The 21467-nt window shown below is 38.7% G+C and overlaps 2 protein-coding genes across 6 annotated transcripts in view; one reads left to right on the top strand and one right to left on the bottom strand.

Annotated features, from left to right (window-relative positions):
* osbpl8 (oxysterol binding protein-like 8) overlaps positions 1-6625 on the bottom strand; it is a 67305-nt gene extending 60680 nt beyond the window's left edge. For all 5 annotated transcript variants that reach the window (XM_044021021.1, XM_044021024.1, XM_044021023.1 and 2 more), the window contains exon 1: positions 6279-6625. The gene's annotated coding sequence lies outside the window, so the exon portion shown is untranslated. The remainder of the gene's footprint in view (positions 1-6278) is intronic.
* A 3490-nt stretch (positions 6626-10115) lies between these two features.
* The window catches only part of zdhhc17 (zinc finger DHHC-type palmitoyltransferase 17), a 28026-nt gene continuing 16674 nt past the window's right edge, over positions 10116-21467 (top strand). Inside the window, exons 1-6 of the mRNA XM_044021034.1 lie at positions 10116-10196; positions 16636-16739; positions 17116-17238; positions 17574-17651; positions 19928-20072; positions 20349-20413. Coding sequence (XP_043876969.1) covers positions 10134-10196; positions 16636-16739; positions 17116-17238; positions 17574-17651; positions 19928-20072; positions 20349-20413 — 578 coding nt within the window. The 5' untranslated portion in view covers positions 10116-10133. The remainder of the gene's footprint in view (positions 10197-16635; positions 16740-17115; positions 17239-17573; positions 17652-19927; positions 20073-20348; positions 20414-21467) is intronic.

The following is a 21467-nucleotide window of genomic DNA, read 5'->3' as shown; positions in this document are numbered from 1 at the left end:
ATGATAAAGCCTGACAGCCACCAAAACCAAAATCATTTTGCAGGTTAGTGAGTTGTTCTCCTCACCAACAAGTTTAGTTTCCACAACAACCAGTCCACGAAAAGCAAAAACCCACTCAAAACTTCCTGGGCAAAGTAATGCTTGTAATTTGGCTTGATAGTGAATCTACCATTTAACAATCTATTTAACAACTGAAATAAATCTCACTTTTCTTTAAACCCAGTTGTTTGGAGCTTTAAGCCAGTCATGAAAATAAATGGATCAACATCTGCACTGACATCAATTAATTGTCCTGAGTAATTAAATATCTTTTGGTTCTGGGCTGTTGTGCAAACAAATACAATTAGGAAATAATTACAATTTTAAGTTTTAATCCCTACTTTGATCACTTCACAAGATCTGACAAAATGTGGCCTTCAAATGAGACTGTGTGAGCTTGTCTGACCTTGTGACCATATGAGGAGATTACACCACTGCGACAAGTCATCTTTAAGAGGATAAATGCGAATGAAAACAACTGAGACTATGTCAAGCTGGCTCAGGCTAAACAGAGGGTGGAGAGATGGGACTATAAATATTATTTACTAGCACTGTGATAAAAGTGAGGCCGAAGGCATTTTGAAATGCTGATTCGAGGAGCACATCAATGAAACAAGAACTGTAGAAGAAAAGTTCTCTTGATTCATGTTCACGCAAGAGAGCCAAGAAAAATCTTGGACATAAACTATACATTGTGTTTTCTTCCATCATAGGGAGACACTTCAGGTCATCTAGTCAGTGAGCTTTCTCCTTCATGGCTGATAGCTGGTTTGTTATCAAGTCCCTTTCCAGTGAGGCTGCCGCTTCACCCACAGTCTCAGCCACCAATACTAAGAGATGCACACAGCAGCTAAAAGAGTGCAAACCCAAGAAAAAAAGCTTCCAGGTGGTATAGCTTTATTTTGGAAAACTGCACACACTAGTATGAGCTAAGCAAAAACAAAGCATCATCATCCCACTGTGTCAAACAGGCTCATCAAAAGCAATGAGTTGCGTCAAAGAGCTCATCAGTCAAAGTGCTGCAGCACTGCACAGACTCTGGAGTCTAACTTGGTGAATTAGGATGCAAGAAAGCAGAACATGAAAGTGTGTCTCTGCATGTAATTTCAAACTGCTTCATCACTGGCACCACTATCACCATCTTTACCACCTGTGTTATTAATAGGTGTGCAGGAGCGAAAAATGAGCTGCTGCAGTTTATTAGCCACTTATAAACAAGGTCAAATTGACACATTTCATTTTAAGTTTTATGGGCTCTCTGTGTCTGTCTAACATTAATGATAGTCACATCATGACTCACTGAAACAGTGGGAGAAAGCTGGGCAGAAAAATGGAAATACTACTTCACACTGGGAATGTAATTAAAACATCAGAACACTGGCAACAAGCTAATCCCGCACTTCTGATCAAACCTGATCAATCATCCCTTTGTCGTGATGTAGTGTAATTGTTCCTGCCAGAACATAAAAAAAATAATCCAAAAAAGTCCAGAAAGTAAAGTCTTCCAAGGCAAATATGGAGAGTAATACAAGTGCAGAAAAGGCACAGTCTGAAGCCTTTGTTTCCACAGTGTTCAAAGAACACAGAGACGTATTTTGCTAATGCTGTCTGGAAACCACATTGTCGTCAGTCAACTTCAATGTCTACTAGGCATTTTACTAGAACACATTTGAGTCACCTTTTGTCCATGATGTTTGCAGATCGTCTGGAATTTTCTCAGCACAACTCTGGGTGTGGTTGAGGTGTGGATACACATTACAGTCCCGCACAGTGTGCTGAGTCAAGCTTTATTTCTGTCTGGGGTTCATCTGCCATCTCCATCCACCACAATCAGATATTTCTAAGGCAGACTTTACTTCCAAGTGCACTTCTAAGAGTCTTGAAACTGGTAGTGATTTAGTGAGTTAAACTGAAGGTAAGTTTCCACTGTCATCGTAAAGAGGAACTCCTACAAACAAGGTGGAGACGTGAAATAAAATTCTTCTCATTCACTTTGAATGGCACAGTGCTGCCAAACGGTATTGTGGGACCACTGTGTCGCTTTCCTTGCACTGCATACAGCAAAAGTTGAAAAATGTTCAACTATAAAAGCTGCAGTGCTAACACTAGCCAAAAAAGTAAGTAAAACAACCAAGTGACAATTATGTGTTACACACAACACTACAGAGCTCTCAGACAACACTGCTCTCCCCATTTTTAACTAAACTAAAAATGGTGGATATCACAACATCATTAACAAATGAGCAACTCTTGCTACAAAGCACATACAAAAATTAAAGCTGCATCCAGCACCACTGAGTGGATCGGTTCAGTTCGGTACGGTATGTAGTTTTTTTGCATTTCTAGGTATAGTGACAAAATAATCATATAAAGCTGACGTTTTTTTGAGACAAACAGCCACAAACCAAGCAGGAAAAAAACGTGCTGTTGGATGTCCTCCGTTTGACAAAGCCCACACCCAACCTACCAAGTAAACATATTGTTCTCCGTCGAAACGTAAGCCGGGCCCAGGGCTTTACCGTTCCTAACAGTACCATATTGTACCAAACCAAACTGTACCATGGTGGAAGCACGACTCAAGCGTCAGGCCTACCCACCATCAACAGCTAGGCATATGTGTGAGTCTCCCTTGGGGCTTCGGTCAGACTTTGTGGATATTTGTCATTTGTGGATATCAAAGAAGGCTCCTGTCCAATAATAGAGAAGGAACAAACATTTTTATAGAGCAGAACGAAAACATGCTGTTCATTGTTGTGTATTACATTTTGGCAAAAAAACATTCTTGACGATTAAAAGACAACAGTAATCTTGGTGCCAGAGCACATTGGTTATCAAAGGCAAGGGACAATATTTAAATCAATTAAATTGTGTATTTTATTCAGTGTGTTCCTCCTCTTATGTTCTCCACACAGACTGTTCACCTGCAGATGAAGAAAGCCTGCTCAAATTACAAACAAACATCACAAAGCTTCCTGTTGTAGTTGTAGCTGGAGTCCAATTAAACTCAGTTTGTGACACCCAACACGGAGCAAATCTGAGATTATTCTATCTCTGACAGGCATGGACTTCATGACAACAATCCAATTACTGTTGTCTCATCGAAGAATAAATTTGGGTTTCTGGCATGCCGCATTAACTAGGATTTTGTGGTAACCAGCAGTGTTTTTAATACAGGCAGCCCAACTGTGTTGCTCTGAAACCAACAGCTCTGCCTGTGATGTAGGAAGAAGCAGCAGTTCAAGCATGCAGTAAAGAGGTTTCCCCTCTCCAAAGTGATGCTCTTGGGGCCTGATGAGGGTGGACACTGAAGTTAATAGGCCGAGAAACTCATAAAGGTGTCTGCCACGCCCACACTCTTTTATCAAATCAACACATCCAGCTCAGTGGTGGTGAGCCTGGTGCAAGGCTCACACAGGAAGCCATGTTTGCCTAAAGCCTGTCATCACTGCAGACAGGTGCACATTAAATGTGTGTCAGTTCATGTTTGTTTGATGTAGCAAGGCCAACAAGCAGTAGAAATGAGGGTCGAGACAAAATAAATGAAAAGTGTACAACAATATGGTTTCACGGGAATAAAGAAGACGACAGTGATGTTATCTTGTTTTGTGACATCAATGGAGGAACAGCTCAGGATTCTTGCAAGAGTTGTGCAGAGGATACAGGAAATGGCATATACTGTATTAAAGATCCATCTAAGATTTTTTATGAAAATGGAGATCGGAAAATGTTTTTTAACCCGGCCCTACTAAGGCAAGTTAGGCCAAAGCGTAACCTGAGTTGCGCATCACTACAAAGTGAGTCAACTTTATCACTTTAAGCATTATGTGGCTTTGGCCCAACAGAGCAAATGCATCCAGTCAGCCAAACTGCAGCCAGTTGCCTGAGTGTCTCGGCTGGGGACATTAGTATGCACTGATGCACTTGCCTTGGCATTTCAATAACCTCGTGAGCTACGACACATTTGTTATTGGTCCTAATAGCATTTCTGGAAGAGAGATTTATGACTTGCTGACAAGTGAATATAATTTCTGTGAGGATCTGAACATGTGGGGATTGTTTCAAAATGTAGCTGCAGTGAAGCCCTACAAAGAATGGGACCGTAAAGTACTATACGACATTGATTATCTCATTTTTAATGGTACCCATGAAGGCAATTGGGATATAACTATTATTGTTGTTATTCATAACACTTATTATTATAATGAAGTTGATGAGTTGGGCAGAGGTTGGCAAATGATGAGGGCTTATCTTAAGATTCACAATGGCAATAATCTACATATCAGATACAAAAAGTGGTAACATGCCTTGAAGTGTTAAATAAAAATGTAGTTGCAGTCTAATGCCAGTCTGACCTTTAAAGGACATCCGTATTTCCAAATAAATTCCCCTTGTATAAGATTTTAAATTCTTTGTCCATTTCCGTATTTAATTTTCTCCCATAACTATGCAAACACAACTCAGAGATCAATTTTTGTTTTCATCTGCATCTATTAATACTTATGGTGTCCCTGAATAGATTCTGAATTCAAGCTACGTGTATTTGCAAGGGAAGTGCACAGGCAGTAAGCTGTGGTTCCTGAAAGCCAGAATGGAAACTCCATTTGACTGACAAATGAGCTGGCCGTTCCTGTGACCCTGGACTGTATAAGCCACCTCAATAAAACTTGGGAAAAGCCTGAGATTACCCTTTATTTACATGCAAATAAGTGGAAAGTGGAAAACATGAAAATACAGTGCATGGGGGGCAGAATCAATTTTAACTACTGACAGGTGTTTTCACCAGGAAAACTCACATATGCTGCAGTCAACAACATATTAGAGAGCTAATGATTCTTCAGCCATTTAGTTGTTTTTTCCTCTCTAATGTAATACTTTTAATTCACATATAAGAGGGGAAGGGATTTAAAAGAAGAATTTATTTCCACGCATAAAACCCAAGTGTCCAAATAAATACACTAACTGAGCAGAGGGAGGTGGGAGAGCGCTTCACAAAATCACAGGGGGACAACATGACAAACTGATACCAGGTATCTGATAACAGACTAGGAGCTAACGGATGTATCACTTGTCTGACACGGTCAGGAGCGGCTCTTACTAAAGGCCGGTCTCCTGTTCCTGTTCCTGCCTTCTTGTCAGGTGAAAGTGGTAACAGAGCACCAGAGCTCAGGGGCTGCAGACATGCAACACTGCAGTAGAACAGGATCATGGGGAGTAACATGCAGACCGATGGGAAAGTCAGGGCAAGGAAGTAATACCAAATTACGTCCCAGTTTGGTCTTTATTTTCCCCCCATCTATATGATAAAATATGACAGTTTAATAATAAACAATTATTACAAAATGAATGAAAATGCATAGTACAACACAGTCACATGGTGATGCAGTGGTTAGCGTTGATGCCAATAAGGTCACTGGTTCAGATCCTGGTTCAACCAAGTTGTTCGCCCCATGCATGTGTGGGTTTTCTCTGGGTACCCTGGCTTCCTCCCAAAGTCCAAAAACATACAGAGGTTAATTGGATACTCTAAATTGACCTTAGGTATGAGTGTAAGAGTGAATGGTTGTTCAGCCCCGCAATACATGCTTTTCTATGTCAGCTGGGATAGGCTCCAGCCCCCAATGACCCACATGTGGAGAATAAAGTGGTCTGTCTTGCCAATCTGCATGTGGCGTATACACTGCAGTGCGCTCATATTTGACACATGTCATGTCATGTCATGTCATATAGACTCCTGGATGTAAAGCATTTATCTAGTTTCTGAATTGAATTCAAATTTGTGATCACTTTAAGCCAATGAACACACAAAGATAAAAATCCACCTTATTAATTGGCTGAACAATTGGTTGGTCAACAGCTACATATACTGTATGTCTGCATTTTAAACGCATAGTATTTACTGTCCTAAGTATTACATGTACGTGTCTTTTCAGATGACGTGTTCGTCATCTATCTGCAATCGAATGTCCTCTAGTGGGATAACTGAGTTTGATGTTAATGCAATGAGCCTGCACAGATGTTGATGCAGCATATGGAAAGGGAGGACGGAGAAGCTGCTGCACACAGCAATAAACCATTAACTCTGCTTTATTACATAATAACACGCTTCCTCGACTCCACAGTTACTGATGTCAACTGACACTCTGCGATTTAGCAATTAAGCTAGCTGCGTTTATTGAAAATGAGTTGTGATGGGAAGCACCGTTCAGTTAATAATCTAGTATAGTATATATGGTACTCACCTTGACTTAACTGGAGCTCTGCCGGAGAGTTGTGCGACTGGTCTGCGGAAGAAGAACACGGGGTGTAAATATTTGGTGTGTCCTCGGGTACGTTGTCTGCCTGCTAACTGTTAGCTGACGACGTAGTAATGTTTATCAGTGGACAGTCACTGCTCCTGCCTGGCTGTGATGGCTGACGACGTCCTCCGTTCAGCGGCGTCAAAGTATGTCCAAATCTGAATTTTACAAAAGGCGAAAAAAATGATTCCACGATTATGAATATGCTCTCCGTTATTGATTTATATCAGCAATGTTCAGTCAACTTGTTAGCCACCCGCCTGTACTCTACTGTCATGGGTTTGAGCGGACACTGGTCAAGGCAACAATAATAAACTTGATTTCCGGTTATGTATTTCAAAATAAAATCCACTGGCGCTTCATTTCGTTTTCTGTGTGACAATCTTAAATTTTTAATATAAAAACAAACACTTATAACTATAACTTATAGAGAATATACATATACACAGCATGTGTAAGAAATGTAGTTTTTGTATCTGACATTTTGGGTTCTTATTTATTTGCTTTATGTTCTCGTTTGTTTATTTCTTAATGTATTAATTTTTGCTCTTTTAATAATTTATCTTCATTTAAAGTTTAATTATTCTTATAAAAATAATTCCCCCTTGTGATTTTTTTTTTATCACAAGGGAAGATTATTTTCTACCCATTTGATTTACCAGTATTTATAACATTTTTCCTTGTTATCTTTTTTTAATCGTTATGGTCTCATTTATGCTTACATGCTGAGTTTTCACATTTTATTGTATAGTGTATATTGTTATTGTATGTTTTGACTGCATTTCCAGTTCATCAGTCTGTTCTCAAATTATCGGTCAAAATGCAGTGAAACTTTATTTTGAAGGTTTGCCATTAAATATAACGATTCTGTATCGTGACATAGTAACTTGACACACGAAACAGGAAGGAGACTTCCGCCCTTGTTTCTGATCGGTGATCGTTTGATTTTGCCTGGTTGGACATACTATTGGACATCTCAACCATGATCTCACTTATACTTAAGATGAGGACTTCACGTATATAATGCATATATGATTTGATGGACATCTAGCTTCATATGTACACGTTTTTAAATAGTGACGTTAATTCAAACGTTTAAATCGAAACTTTATAAGTAAGTTCTTTAATGCGATACAATATGTATTTTGTCAAGTATGTAGTAAAGTATACCACCAGTAACATGCTTCTCAAAAATATGGATGTCATTTTATCATATTATTTGATTATCTTCGAGGTGACCTACTATTAAAACACACCGTGAAATCATTGGTTAAGAACAGCGACCGTGCAAGTACGTCTGGGTAAAGGGTGGCATCTAGTGGTACAATTGGGTGACTGCAATGTAATATTGTTTTCTAGTAGGTGTTATACAATTAGAAAAATGTGTTTTTTCATGGCCTACGGTACTGTAGGACGAGATTTGTGTATTTATCCCCATGACTCTCTAGGCTCTAAAGGCTCATATTTTTTTAACCTGCTATTGTAAGTGTCTGTAGAAAAGAGTAGAACATTACACACATGTAGGAACACACGTTCACAGCACATCATGTTGTGTACATGTAATGTTCACAGAACATTCACATAGTATACCATGCTATGTATGGCTGGGGAATAGCATACATAAATCAAAAATCATACAGCTATAATAAGGCTTATCATCCATCCATCCATCTTTTCCCACTGTATCCTCCACATGAGGGTCACGGGGGACATAGGGCGAAAGGCGGGGTACATCCTGGGCAGGTCGCCAGTCCATCACAGAGCCACAGAGAAAAGCAACCATCCACTCTCACATTCACACCTAGAGTCAATTTAGAGTGTCCAATTAGCCTAATCCACAAATCTGAATGTTTTTGGACTATGGGAGGAAACTGGAGAACCCAGAGAAAACCCAAGCAGACACGTGGAGAACAAACAAACTCATCGTTTGAATGGAATTTAATCACTTAATGGATCATGTCACAAGACTATTGTCAAAGAAAACAGTAAACTGACCTTATTACACTGCGAATAATGTAGGAGCAACATATTTCAAAATGTCGTGTGCATGAGGTCAGGCAGTGTTTTTTTTCTGACGACAGTCCACCTGCAAACTTGCACAGGTGGATCAGCCTCATATGCCACTTCAGCACGGCCACATTTCAGCCTGTGAATGCTGATGCCCCGAAACAAGCCTGCTGATCACAGACTGTGCTGAAGAAATTGTGCATGGGTGTAGTGAAAGCAGTGTCTGTGTGTGTGTGAAAGTCATGATGGTGTTCCACTTTTATGTTAATTAAAAATTTAAATTAAAAAAAAATTGTTACTCTGCTCTATTATTTCTTTAATTGTTTTCTCTGACTGTGGTGAGAAAGACCACATCAGTGCCAGACTTTACTTAACTCTACCACCTGCCACGTCCTGGCACCATCATCCTGTCATCCTGCATTTGTTATCGTTTGTTATAGTGTGCAGAATAAGTGTTTGATGATACTTGTGGGTGATAATGTTTGAAACTTGCACAGGCTATAGCTACTGGAATGTGACAGTTAACATTACTCCTGCACATCACAGGCCTGAGGCCTCTGCCATTTTATAGTCATGCAAATTTAAAGGTCTTGACACATGAGGCTATAGAACTATCTTACATAACACAGTATTTACAACAACAATAATAATATAATAACAATATCCGGCAGACTGGATGGTTGGAAACCAGCTCATAGGAGCAATACCGCCACCTGCAGGACTGGAGTGTGGACAGAATATTCTTTCTTTTCCAGAAACAAAAGACAGGCAAGACAGGGAAATCAATTATTAGGAAAATGTAAAACAACTGCAGTGGGGATGAAGTTAGGTCATAATAGTGTATGAACATGAAACAAAATTAAATTAAACAAAATCTGAACAATTTTTTTATTAGGTAAATAGTCTTATTCATATTCCCTCATGTAAGTGGAAAGGAAATCTGCCATCATTCATAGCCTTTATGCATAACGTTACTAATGATTTCATGTCATTGAAGATAATGGACAAAAACAATAATAAGGCCAAAAGACTGTATACATTGCTGTCCCATTCTCTGTTCATATAGCCTTAAGTTAACAGTGTCAGATATTTTGGAATCCACTGTTCATATAATATGCGATTTAATTTACAGGCTGAAAAAAATATCAGATATTGTTCGTTGTATGGACAGAATATGTCGCAGGAAAAAGTGTGTTTGTGGTGTGTATATACACACGTACAATCATACTGCAGTGGTCACATAGTGCAGTGGGTGAAGTTCTTAATCACAGTTCGAAGTTCTCCTTCACTGTTTAATCCTCATCCCCGTCCATTAAGCCTTTATATTTTTCCTCTCTGAAAGCTCTCTCCAAAGTTGAGAACCTTTCATATATTTGACGTGATGACGTCACGTGACGTGCCATATTTGACAGCTTTTTATTTATTTATTGACAAACAAGCTTACATACAACATCTTCCTCACCAGTAGGCCTATATCATTACAAAAAGATTATGAACCCAAACACACCACCAAACACTTTCTAACAACATTAATTGAAAAACAAGGGAAATAAATAAATAAATATAAAAAAGACAAAAACAAAAGAATATAAAAGAAAACAACATAATATATAAAGTAAGTCGCATACAAAAATATTATATTTTTACAGCTCTGATAATTGTAATAAATTATACAAAGTTATTTCATGGACATTTTCAATTTTGTGATTTTTGACAGCTCTCCCCCCTCTTGTTTGTTTCCACTACGCAGCCTCTGGCTTCCCACAATGCTCTGCGAACATCACCACCAAGATGGCTGACGCTATGGAGGAATATGAGAAAGAAGCTGGCTGCGTCCCTATTCTCCATCCCGAGGTATGATTTATGCACTTCACGCCGTCGCACTGAGACATGAATATACACAAAACACATAACAGTCAGTCTGTGTGTGGCGGTGTCCCCGTGTTTTTGCTGTGCTGGGTAAGAAGAAAAACTCCGTTGCCCCCTGCAAAAACCACCAGTGGGGGGTGGCAGGCAGCTAACGAAGCTAAGGGGGCTAACGCTAGCCCCCCGCCTCCTGCTGCATAGCAGGCGTACGTTCGGCAGATGTCTGTGTTGATGTTAACATTAAGCTTGGGTGTCTCTGCAGCAGTGACACTGTGAAACAAATGCACAAGGTTGCAGGCGGTGTGGTTAAGTCATTAATGGGGCAAATGTGCCATCAGTGGTTAATCCCTACTGCCTTCTGATGTTAGCTGTTTAGCTAAACTGGCAGTGTTGGCTTGCCTAGCTGCGGTGATGCAAATTGGTGTCAAATGTAAACGCGTACGGTTAGACATTTCAAGTCCTTTGCATTCACTTCATGTTATCATGTTAACAACCACGAATATAAACAAACCCCTACAATATTCCTACGTCTTTCGTGTGTTTTCTGCAGGTCCACGCGTTTAGTTTTTTTATTAACGTTATCTTTTAGTCTGTCAAAACATTTGTTGTATCTGTCATCTGCGTCACTTTAAACGTTTCATTATGTTTGCACTTAAAATGCTGCAAAACATAAAAAATACAGACATTGAATAACCCCAGACAAAAACTGCCTGCCCTATTTACACAATAATAGTTACTTAAATAAGAATACGAATTAGAATAATTGCAGCTGATAATAAAACCTCCGTTGTTTGATGTCCTTTATTGTTTTTTTTAATTTATTTAGTCCTTTACACTAATGTTACTATTCCCACATAACAGTTAATAAGCATTAAGTTATAGGTACAGTGTGTAAAATGTTACAACATTTAGTGATGAAGCTGCAACTAATGATTATTTTCATAGTTGATTAATCTGTTGATTATTTTCTTGATTAATCGAGTACTTGTTTGGTCCGTAAAATGTCTGAAAATGTTGATCAGTGTTTACCAAACCTGGAAATAAAGATGTTCTCGAATGTTGTGTTTTGTCCACAACATTCGGTTTGTCCAAACCTATTCAGTTGTAATGATTTGTTATATAGAGCAAATAAACCAGATCATATCCACATTAAGAACCTGAAAAATCAGGAAGTTTGTTTTAATTATTGAAAAAAACCCACTCACACTCATGAATTGATTATCAAAATAGTTGAAGATTAATTTAGTTACCGATTAATTGAATAATCATTGCACCCCATACAGCTGAGTATCCTTCACTTGGAGAAACCATAACGTCAATAACATAAAAACAGAAAATGTGTTTAGTTTGTCAATTGTGGGCTATTGTAAAAACACTGTGGTCCATAATGACAGTGTAATTATTTTATTTTTAATTTCTGCCAAATGAAAAGAATTTCACTGAGCATCGATGACCTTTCTGGGAAAATTTAATTTCAGTTGTAATGTTGCTACTTCCTGAGAGGTCAAATTGCCCCAAAGAAATGTATCCCTGCGTCAGTGCTGACTCTCTATTCATAATGAATCTCACAATAAGGGGAAATGTGGTCAAGTCATCCATAATGGCTGCACATGTGTAAACATTTTCCTCTCTTTTTGACATTAATTTTTTGGTTTGCACAGAAGAAGGACCAGACAAAGGACAACAGTAGTTTGTAATGTTATCTTTCAAGTCTTTATTCAGCAAATCTCTTGATTATGATTGTTACATTACAACTTAAATTAAGATTTTGCATAAAGTGAGATCATGGTCATCAATGCTCAATGGTCATCAATGCTCTATGAAGGATACTCAGCTGTAGGGGTGCAATGATTATTCAGTTAATCGATTATTAATCGATTACTGAATTAATTATCAACAATCTGATAATTGATTAATCAAGTGTTTTTTCAATAATTAAAACAAGCTTTCTGATTTTTCAGCTTCTTGGTGTGAATATTTTCTGGTTTAATTTGCTCCATATAACAAAGAAATCATTAAAATTAAGACTAATTTTGTCTGCAGATTATGAAACAAATTTTTCCTGAAGTTGTATTGGAAATTAATGTCTAGAGCTGGAGTGGTAACATACTCGTCTCCCAGGCACGTTTAATGCAGGTATTGTTCAGTGTTTCTGTAAGGAATTATTATTTTTGGTATTGACACACAAATGTGAAATGAAAATCGAGAGAGATAGAGAGCAGTGAGTGTGGTGCTTTTCATAGATCTGAAGCAAAAACGTGCCTGTATTTATTATTTCAGATTCAGAAACACATTTTTCTAATTTAACAGTTTGCTAATTTGGTCTGATGACTACAACAGCATTCTCATGAGACTGTGTAGACTTCTGTTTTATACACATATTCTTGTGTCAAACTCAGTGCACTGGAAGGTTTATTGTAAAGATTTTTCCAGGTGACTTAAAACTGTAGAGGCATATATTAAATGCTCCTAAATGGAAATATGCTAAACTGTTTTTTTTCTATTCTATCCCCTTGTATGATAGAACATGCTTCCTCTCAGCAACACTCGTGTCTAAACTAAGATGACTGGCTGTTGTTCTTTGCTGACTGTTGAAGATGCATTCTTTTGACATCCTTTTATAAGATGATATCTTTGTTAGTTTTGTTGGATGAATGGATGTCACTGTTTGACCTGTCAGCTGTAGTTAATAATACACTCACACGAGCATCAGCAACAGAAGTGATTGGTAAAGTGTACAGATGCATCATATCGTACATGTGGTGGACATGTGAAAGTAGTGCATTGGGCTCGTGTTGTGACACTAAATATGCTATCTCTATGATAATCAAAATTACATCAGAGCAACTATATGTGACATTTTTGACACTTGACACACAAAACAGTGTACGCAGAGACCACACTTGCACTTGTACTTTTCCCAAAGACAGTTATTCTTCAAAGTTGCCTGAAGGTAAACAGTCTGCTATGAATTTACTGGTTGTTTCTTCTTCTTTAAATCATTGCACATTCATTATATGACCTCTTTGATGCTCGTATAACTGTCATATTGAAGGAACTTTGTCCAATAGTAGCAGGCTAGCTTTGTCATAAATTTAGTTTACCGTACCTTCTGACTATGTGTGTCTACACAGACTTGGCTTTAAGTTGCCTCCAATCTACAATATGTATGAGTTACAATTACACTTTATAGAAAATAAAGCAATCATTTAAATGAATTGTTCTTCCCCAGAACTTTTTTCAGAACTTTTTTTCTTATAGATATTATTATTATTGTTGTTCTCGTACCAATATAACTTTATTGATGAAAACTGATATAAATTACTTACAATAAGTGTGTAAAATTTTAAAGCAATTATTCCAAGAAGGAAAAAAATGATTCTGTAAATGGTCTCATTAGCAGAACATTAACATAAGCAGGTAGGTAATTTTCTTATGGATACATTATGATGCAATAAACTTATAAATCATTGACAGAAAAGATTAAACTTTAGTCAGATACACAGTTTATAAATATACCCTCTTGTGATTTCATTCAGATGAAAACAATAAGCTGTTCAGCCCCACCCCTAGTAATTACTTTAGCAGTGAATGTGTGTATAAAAGTAAAAGTTGCTGCTGAGATTGAGAGAGAGATTGAAGTTACAAGTGTGGCATGTGTTTCTGTGCTTTGTTTTGTCTGTTGAGTGTTACACGTTGTTTGGTAACCGTGTGTGTGTGATGTGGAACACAACTCACTGGAGGGAAATAGAGATATAATCCTCTACTGGCAATGCGAATGGAGTCACTTGCCTTTTTGGTGAGTTTGAAATCTGCATATATCCACAAATTTATATTTAAAAGCAGTATTTGAACATCACAACTTTAATTGCAGGGCAATAGAACTTTTCGTTTTTTCTCTAATCTCATTTGAAAATACCATATCCGAAAGAAAAGAACCATATCATGCCATGACATGTTGCAATAGTTTACTCTATCTGTATTTTCTTACACCCCCATTATCATCACCACTATCCCCTCAGTTGTTGTATGCATGTCTAGTAAGCAAGTTATAATTAAGAGGTGAGGAAATACCCGGAGTGCAATTACCGCTATGGTTACAAATGCCACCAGAAGCTTTTTCAGTTGGTGTGAGGGAAAGAGGGAGGGAACAGAGTGATTGGGTTTGTCAGCCTGTTGGAAGAAAAAGGCTCAGCCCAGACACGAATTGTAACCGAGGGACTCAGGTCTACATTTTTTTCTGGCAGATAAACTAGTATGAATAGCTCACATGGGGTTGTTGAAAGAAATCGCGTTAGTGAAATGACCAAAACTTGGCATTTAGCAGCTTTTACCATTTTTTTTTACTGGAATAAAAATACTGGTCACGTTCATATCTCTCATGTCTCCTCCTCATTCTATTTACCATCTTGAATAAAATACTTTTTGCTAGAGTTTGTACAGTATATTCGTAGTATCAAATGTTGGAATGTTGCGACTAAGATGGCAAGTGTCCAAATTTGTTGTTTTTCACAGGTTTTTCAGTCTACATTTAAAAAAAACAAAAAACATTAATTAGTAATGGAACAGCACCAGGCACAAGGAAATGGAATTCAGCCATCCATTTAATTTTCTTTCCAAATTTGCTCATGACTCTCCACCCTGAACATCTCAAATGTCTCAGTGTGAATTTAAAAAAAAATCCTGCTGATCATGTATTGTTTAATTCTATGAACACTCTACAAAACAATCACATTTTAATTTTAGTATTAAAGGATCATCCTCATATTGTTTACCCATATTTTCATATTTGTTAAGCGTGATATTGCAACTCAACGTGTTTTAGTTTTCCCCATCACCCTCTCCATCTTGTTTCCTACCCACTTTTCCCCATGATAGCAGAGAGATGCTGGCTCAGCATATCCCACATGGGTGCTATAGGGAGGCCCAAGAGAAATCCAATGGCAAGATGGTGCAGCTAGTCTCTATGGCCCTGAGCTCTTACCTCAAGCTATCCAGCAGCTCCACACAAGCCAACCATGTCCTCATCCCCCTCCCCAGAGGTTCCCCCTCTTCCTCATTGCCACATGGATTTTACTAGCAGCAGCACAGCCAAAAAAGCCTTAAAAGCCTGCCTGAAAGTCAACCAAAGCATTGAGCTTGAATCAAGGTTGATGTATGGGTTGTTTCTCTAGTGCCAAATCAATTGTATATAGAAATTGTATATAGAAATGTTTTGCCTCTTCATGTTTCTTTGCAGTAGAGCAGGGCTGAACAATTCGCAATATGGCCTACTGCAATGTCTTAGACTGAAGAATATCTTTGTTTGTCACAGATCTGCACAAATATCACACAGTAATCATTTTAAATATGTTATTAAAATGAAAATGCAAATAATTATGTAAAAATTACCACTCCCTCTCATATTGTGAATCCTATGGCAATCCTAATTTGCCCTACAGATGAAGTCAACTGATTTAGCTGATCAGCTCCAATAGGACATTTTACAACCTATCCACAACGGCGGACCCTGGCTCCAGTAGTGGCCGATGGTTGCTACGGGCTGCCTTTGTCTGGTGCTGGTGGCACACCTACCACACACTGTGAGAGGTTATGGCTATAATTGCTCATTTAAGGACCACTTTTGCTAAAAATGTGTGTATACAAATTGAATTTTTCCAATTTACTAATTCAGGCGACGGAGTGGTAGAAGCCAACATAAAAGGCTCTGTGTTTACTAGACGCAGCCCTCATTTCATGGTGATGGAGGCCAATTGTGATTTCTGTGGTGTTACTATGGCAGCTAATTGAGTTAGAGTTGCACTGTCACCATGTTTGTTTGATAGATTAGATGTTCAGCAGCAGAATTTCACTTTGTGTACCTCCTGCTGCTTTATCTGTTCTGAAGAAAATGCCTACATCACCAGGCTCTGTCCTGTAGGTCAGCAGTAGTGGCTCCAAACCTGATTCTGCTTCTCCTCTCAAAGCCTGATGTCCAGTTATGCTTCTCATGTTTTCTGGACTGGCGACCTGTCTAGGGTGTACCACGCATTTCGCCCTATGTCAGCTGGGATTGGCAACAGTGTGGAGGGTAAAGCGGCACATTTAGTGAGTGACTATAGCGGCTATATGTGGAGAAAGTGGAGGCTACAACTACAAGAAAACATTGTAAGTTGTAACTATGTCAGTGAGTGAACAGCTGTGAACGAGTGTTGTGCTTCAAGTGCCCATGCCTACCTGGTAATGTATTAATTAAACTCATGTTGCAGTCTAAACCAAAGCAAAGAAAATCCGCCAATGCTCAAATTTGAGAAGCTTGAGAATTTTTTGGCAAACACGCTTTCAAAAATGAGAAATTATAATCCCAACTATTGTTCAAGTAAATGAGTGAGCCATTTTACATTAATCTTTATTCTCCCTTTCTCTTGTCCTCTGTCTTTATTTTCAGGAAATCAAACCCCAGAGCCATTACAATCATGGCTACACTGAGAACGTCAGCCGTAAGAACCATGTGGATGACTACAGCACCTGGGACATTGTCAAAGCCACACAGTGAGTGGATAATGGAAACCTGCCCGAGAAGTCACAATTCACTGTTCTTCATTGACTTTACACCATGACTTGCAACATTGTGTTTATGGCTGTGGTTTTCTGAGTGGGAAGAAAACAAATGCTCTCCTAAACAGCTTTCTTTGACTCATTTGACAATAACATATTTATGTTGTTTTGGTTTGAGTTTAGGAATAAGCCATTTAAAGCCAGTGCCAATGATACAGTGTTGGTGCCCTGTTAGGGTTTGTTTATCTGTATTTTTTGGTTAAAATTGTCACTTTACGTTTTCTATATATACACATATGTGAATTTTGTCACCGTGTCTGTTTTACTTATTTAGCCTTGTGTTTATGAATCCCTCATCTTTCTTTCTCAGGTATGGCATCTTCGAGCGCTGCAGGGAGCTGGTGGAGGCAGGCTTTGACGTTCGGCAGCCAGACAAAGAAAATGTAACTCTCCTCCACTGGGCCGCCATCAACAACAGGATAGACTTGGTCAAGTGAGTCTACCTCAGTTGTGAATGATGTTAGCAGTGGCACTAGTTTCGTGATTAGAGATTCAAAGTTTTTTAGTTGGATGGTTGCAATTCTGAATTCAAGGAGAATCCAGAAATACATGTATGTGGTTGTACTGGTTAATTCTCAGGTGTGCATTATAAGAAAAAAAGCTGTCACATTAAAATGTCACATTCTAAAACACTGAAACATCCAAGTTTTTGTGGTGGGTTTTCACTCATTTCCAACAGCGAAGAGTCTGTCTATTAAGTCCAAACTATTTTTACAGCCCAGAGATCAACAAGAAGTGGTCATATTGTTACATCTTTTATATTTGCAGATACTACATATCAAAGGGAGCCATCGTTGATCAGCTGGGAGGAGATCTTAACTCCACACCTCTGCACTGGGCCACCAGGTAACACATGTCACCTGTCACTGATGCCATGTTTCCATATACATTTTATTCAGACTATTGCATTGAGAATGCTTTCACTTGTCCACAGTTAAAACAAAACTACCTGAATTTAAGAAAAAACAAAAAGCCTTTTGTTTGTATTTTAGCAATGAGGCTATCAAGTAGTGATGCAACGGATCACGGCTGATTGTACGTGATTCGTACGGCTCACCCCCCACGGTTTGGCACACACATGAACTAATGAATGGCTGTGTCTGAAACGCAATGACTGGTTGAAATTGGTCTTGAAAAAAAAAAAAGCTGGTTATGTGTTCACGTTGAATGCATGTTCAATCTCTTTCTATAGCCTACAGTGACTGGAACGAAAAAAAGTGTCTCCCCGCGGCATTTAAGCAGCCCATTCCCGCAGGCTCAGACCGGGCTAAAGCCATTACTTTTTGATCCGTGATTCAGAAACTGTGACACGATCCGAACCGTGAGTTTTGTGATCCGTTGCACCCCTACTATCAAGCAGGGCAAGATTACTTACTCACTCATCTTCTGCTGCTTTATCCTCCACATGAGTGCCGCAGTGGCGCTGGTGCCAATCCCAGCTGGCATAGGGTGAAAGGCAGGGTACACCCTGAACAGGTTATCAGTCTATCGCAGGGCCTCATAGAGATAACCATTCACTCTCACACTCACACCTACGATCAATTTAGAGTGTTCAATATGCCTAATCCCCAAAAATGTGCATGTTTGTAGACTGTGGGAGGAAACCAGAGAAACCAGAGTCCAATAAAAGCAACAGATTTTGTGGTTAACTCTTGGTTAATCATGGACTCAATCGAGCTGGCACAAGTCTACACAGCAACATGAACACAGCGATTATTTACATTACATTGCTTGTGACGAATGCTAACGTTATGCTACTAATGCTAATACAACAGTTACCCTTCCAGTGACAACACTATTTTTATCTGGTCGATTCCAGAATTGAAAGTTTGTCACAAAGCCAGCTTGCAGTGACAATCCAGAGTAAAATGAAAGGAAGTTAATCAGAAGGTTGTAGATGTCAGGATGCTGCAGGTCTGGAATAATGTCTTCCCCAGCTCGTAAAAGCATGCCAAGGCATTATAAGATCAGATATATTAACTCTGTCGAGTTTTGCAATATATCTGTCGATCTCGGAGGATTTTAAGTGTGTAGTGAACTCTGGGGGGTTGAATCCAGCACCCGCCACATTCATTTTTACTGCATCTTTGCCTACCATTGTTTCTCTGGAAGCAAGCGGTGTCATGTGCCGTCTGGAGCTCTATTGCCTGACATCAGGCCGTCCTCCTGCTCGTCAGGTATGATTTTTACAAGTTGTGTTATAAAGTGATTGGGCAGGTTGCACATTATGTGTAACTCCTTCCCACAACTCGGCAGTCATGAGGGGACATTGCATTCTCTCCTGCTGAATTATTGATCACGTTGAAAACAGGCAGGAGTCCTGTGACACCCTCCACCTCCCCCACCTCCCAATGACCTTTAGAAGCCCCCTGTCGACTCATGTCTGTATGACCTCAGCCATTCATTCACACATTCTACAGCTGGGTGTGTCATGAGTTGCACACTTTGTCTGTTTGGAGTTTCACACAGACAATTACACTATTACATTATTTCTGTCTTTTTTCTTTACTGTCCTGTTTGGAGAAGATTGCAGACAGTATTTGTAATAAAACTGCAGTTTGAAAGATGAACACAATAAAAGGATCTTCTATTTGACCAGAGAAATGTTGAATGTTGAGACAAGGACAGGAAATCAGTCACAATCTTGCGTCAACATATGAGGGATGTGACCCATTTCATGTGTATAAATGTACAAATATAAAACCATTTAATAATAACACAGAGAGTGTATCAGCCTTGGGTCTTTGAATGACTTGAATTTGTGTTTTTCTATGACTGATGCCAATCTTAAGCTATGTGATGTAGATTTAATTGCCTGATTAGTCTACTAGAGTTTGCCTTGATCACCCACTCAGCATCTCAGTGGATAAACAAGTGATTGTGCCAGACATACATATTTTTTATGGACATATGCCATACATCTGGCATAAATGCACACTTGGAATCAAATCTACATATTATTTTAGTTCATGGTCGCTTCATACATTTAGTATGTTACTTCAAAGCCCTCGTCACAGCATATTTAATTTTGAATCACAACTTTGTCATATTCATGGAATAGTTATAATACGGCATGGGAAGTGTCTGTATTTGCTGTAAGTTGTTGTTCATCTCCTCCCCAGACAAGGCCACCTATCCATGGTGGTACAGCTCATGAAATACGGCGCAGACCCATCTTTGATTGATGGCGAGGGCTGCAGCTGCATTCACCTGGCTGCCCAGTTCGGCCACACGTCCATCGTGGCCTACCTTATTGCCAAAGGACAGGTAGGGGACACACAGCAGGGCAGGATAAAGCTCAGTCTTAATGATTAGATGATGAAAGTTTTTATTGTTTTCAGAAGAACCACTACTAATTTCATTATTTGTACAATGACAACAAATGTTTTATATTGTATTATATTATATTATATTATGTTATATTGTATTGTATTTTTACCTTCCATTAGTCTCCATTAGGGGGAGCTCTATCACCTCCCATTGATTCCCCAGCTTCTCTCCACAGTCTTATATTATTAATAATGTATTTTTTCTTTATAACAGGACGTGGATATGATGGATCAGAACGGCATGACTCCTCTGATGTGGGCGGCGTACAGGACACACAGGTATGAATTAGCGGAACTCACGCACAATCACAAGCTTGTTTCTGCTGAATGCAGCACATCGTGTTTGAATGTGAAGCCATTCATTAAATAAAGTGGTAACACGTGAAAACGAGCCCAATCCTGCTGCCCAATTTTATATGACTGTTTTGTGGTCAGCAAATTTTCTCTAGTAATTTCATATTCATCCAGGAAGGGCAATTATGTCACCAGGAGCGTAAAATGGCCACATTAGGGTTTTTTAAAAAAAGGAAAACAAATTATCAAGTCATAATGTGTTATCGTCTATAATAAAATAATAACTGTAATTGTAGATCACTGTCCAAGCAAATATTTTCAGGGCCTTTCAAAGTCAAACTAAAGCACCATTAAAATGTTACAAAATGTGTAACTAGCAGTAAGATATATGTATTTATATATATATATATAGATATATATATATATATATCTATATATATATATAGATATATATATATATACACACACACATGCACAAGATTACATGTACAGTAAAAAAGGGAAATTAGGTCAAAAAGTAAAAAAAAATTAACAAACCGCTCTTGCAACAGAAGTAATGTCTATCAGTGAATTAATATTTTGATAACTAGTTCCTGCATTTCAAAATAATCATTTTATATAATTATATATATGTATATATATATATATATATATGTATATATATATATTATAATTTTATTCAACATAATGCGGTGGTGTAGTGGTTAGCACTCTTGCCTTGCAGCGAGAAGACCCAGGTTCAAGCCCCGGTTGGAACAAGGGCCTTTCTGCATGGAGTTTGCATGTTCTCCCTGTGTGTGCGTGGGTTCTTTCCGGGTTCACAGTCCAAAAACATGCAATGTGGGGATTAGGTAAATTGTACACTCTAAATTGACCATAGGAGTGAGTGTGAGAGTGAATGGTTGTTTGTCTCTATCTGTGTGTGGCCCTGCGATGGACTGGCGAACTGTCCAGGGTGTACCCCGCCTATCGCCCGATGTAGCTGAGATTGGCACAGCACCCCCCGCGACCCTCTGGTGGAGGATAAAGCGGTAGTTGA

This window comes from Solea senegalensis, linkage group LG3 (genome assembly GCF_019176455.1).
Source record: "Solea senegalensis isolate Sse05_10M linkage group LG3, IFAPA_SoseM_1, whole genome shotgun sequence".
NCBI classification, from domain to species: domain Eukaryota; kingdom Metazoa; phylum Chordata; class Actinopteri; order Pleuronectiformes; family Soleidae; genus Solea; species Solea senegalensis.
Note: the sequence above shows the minus strand (reverse complement) of the source record. Positions and strands in the feature narration are given on the sequence as shown.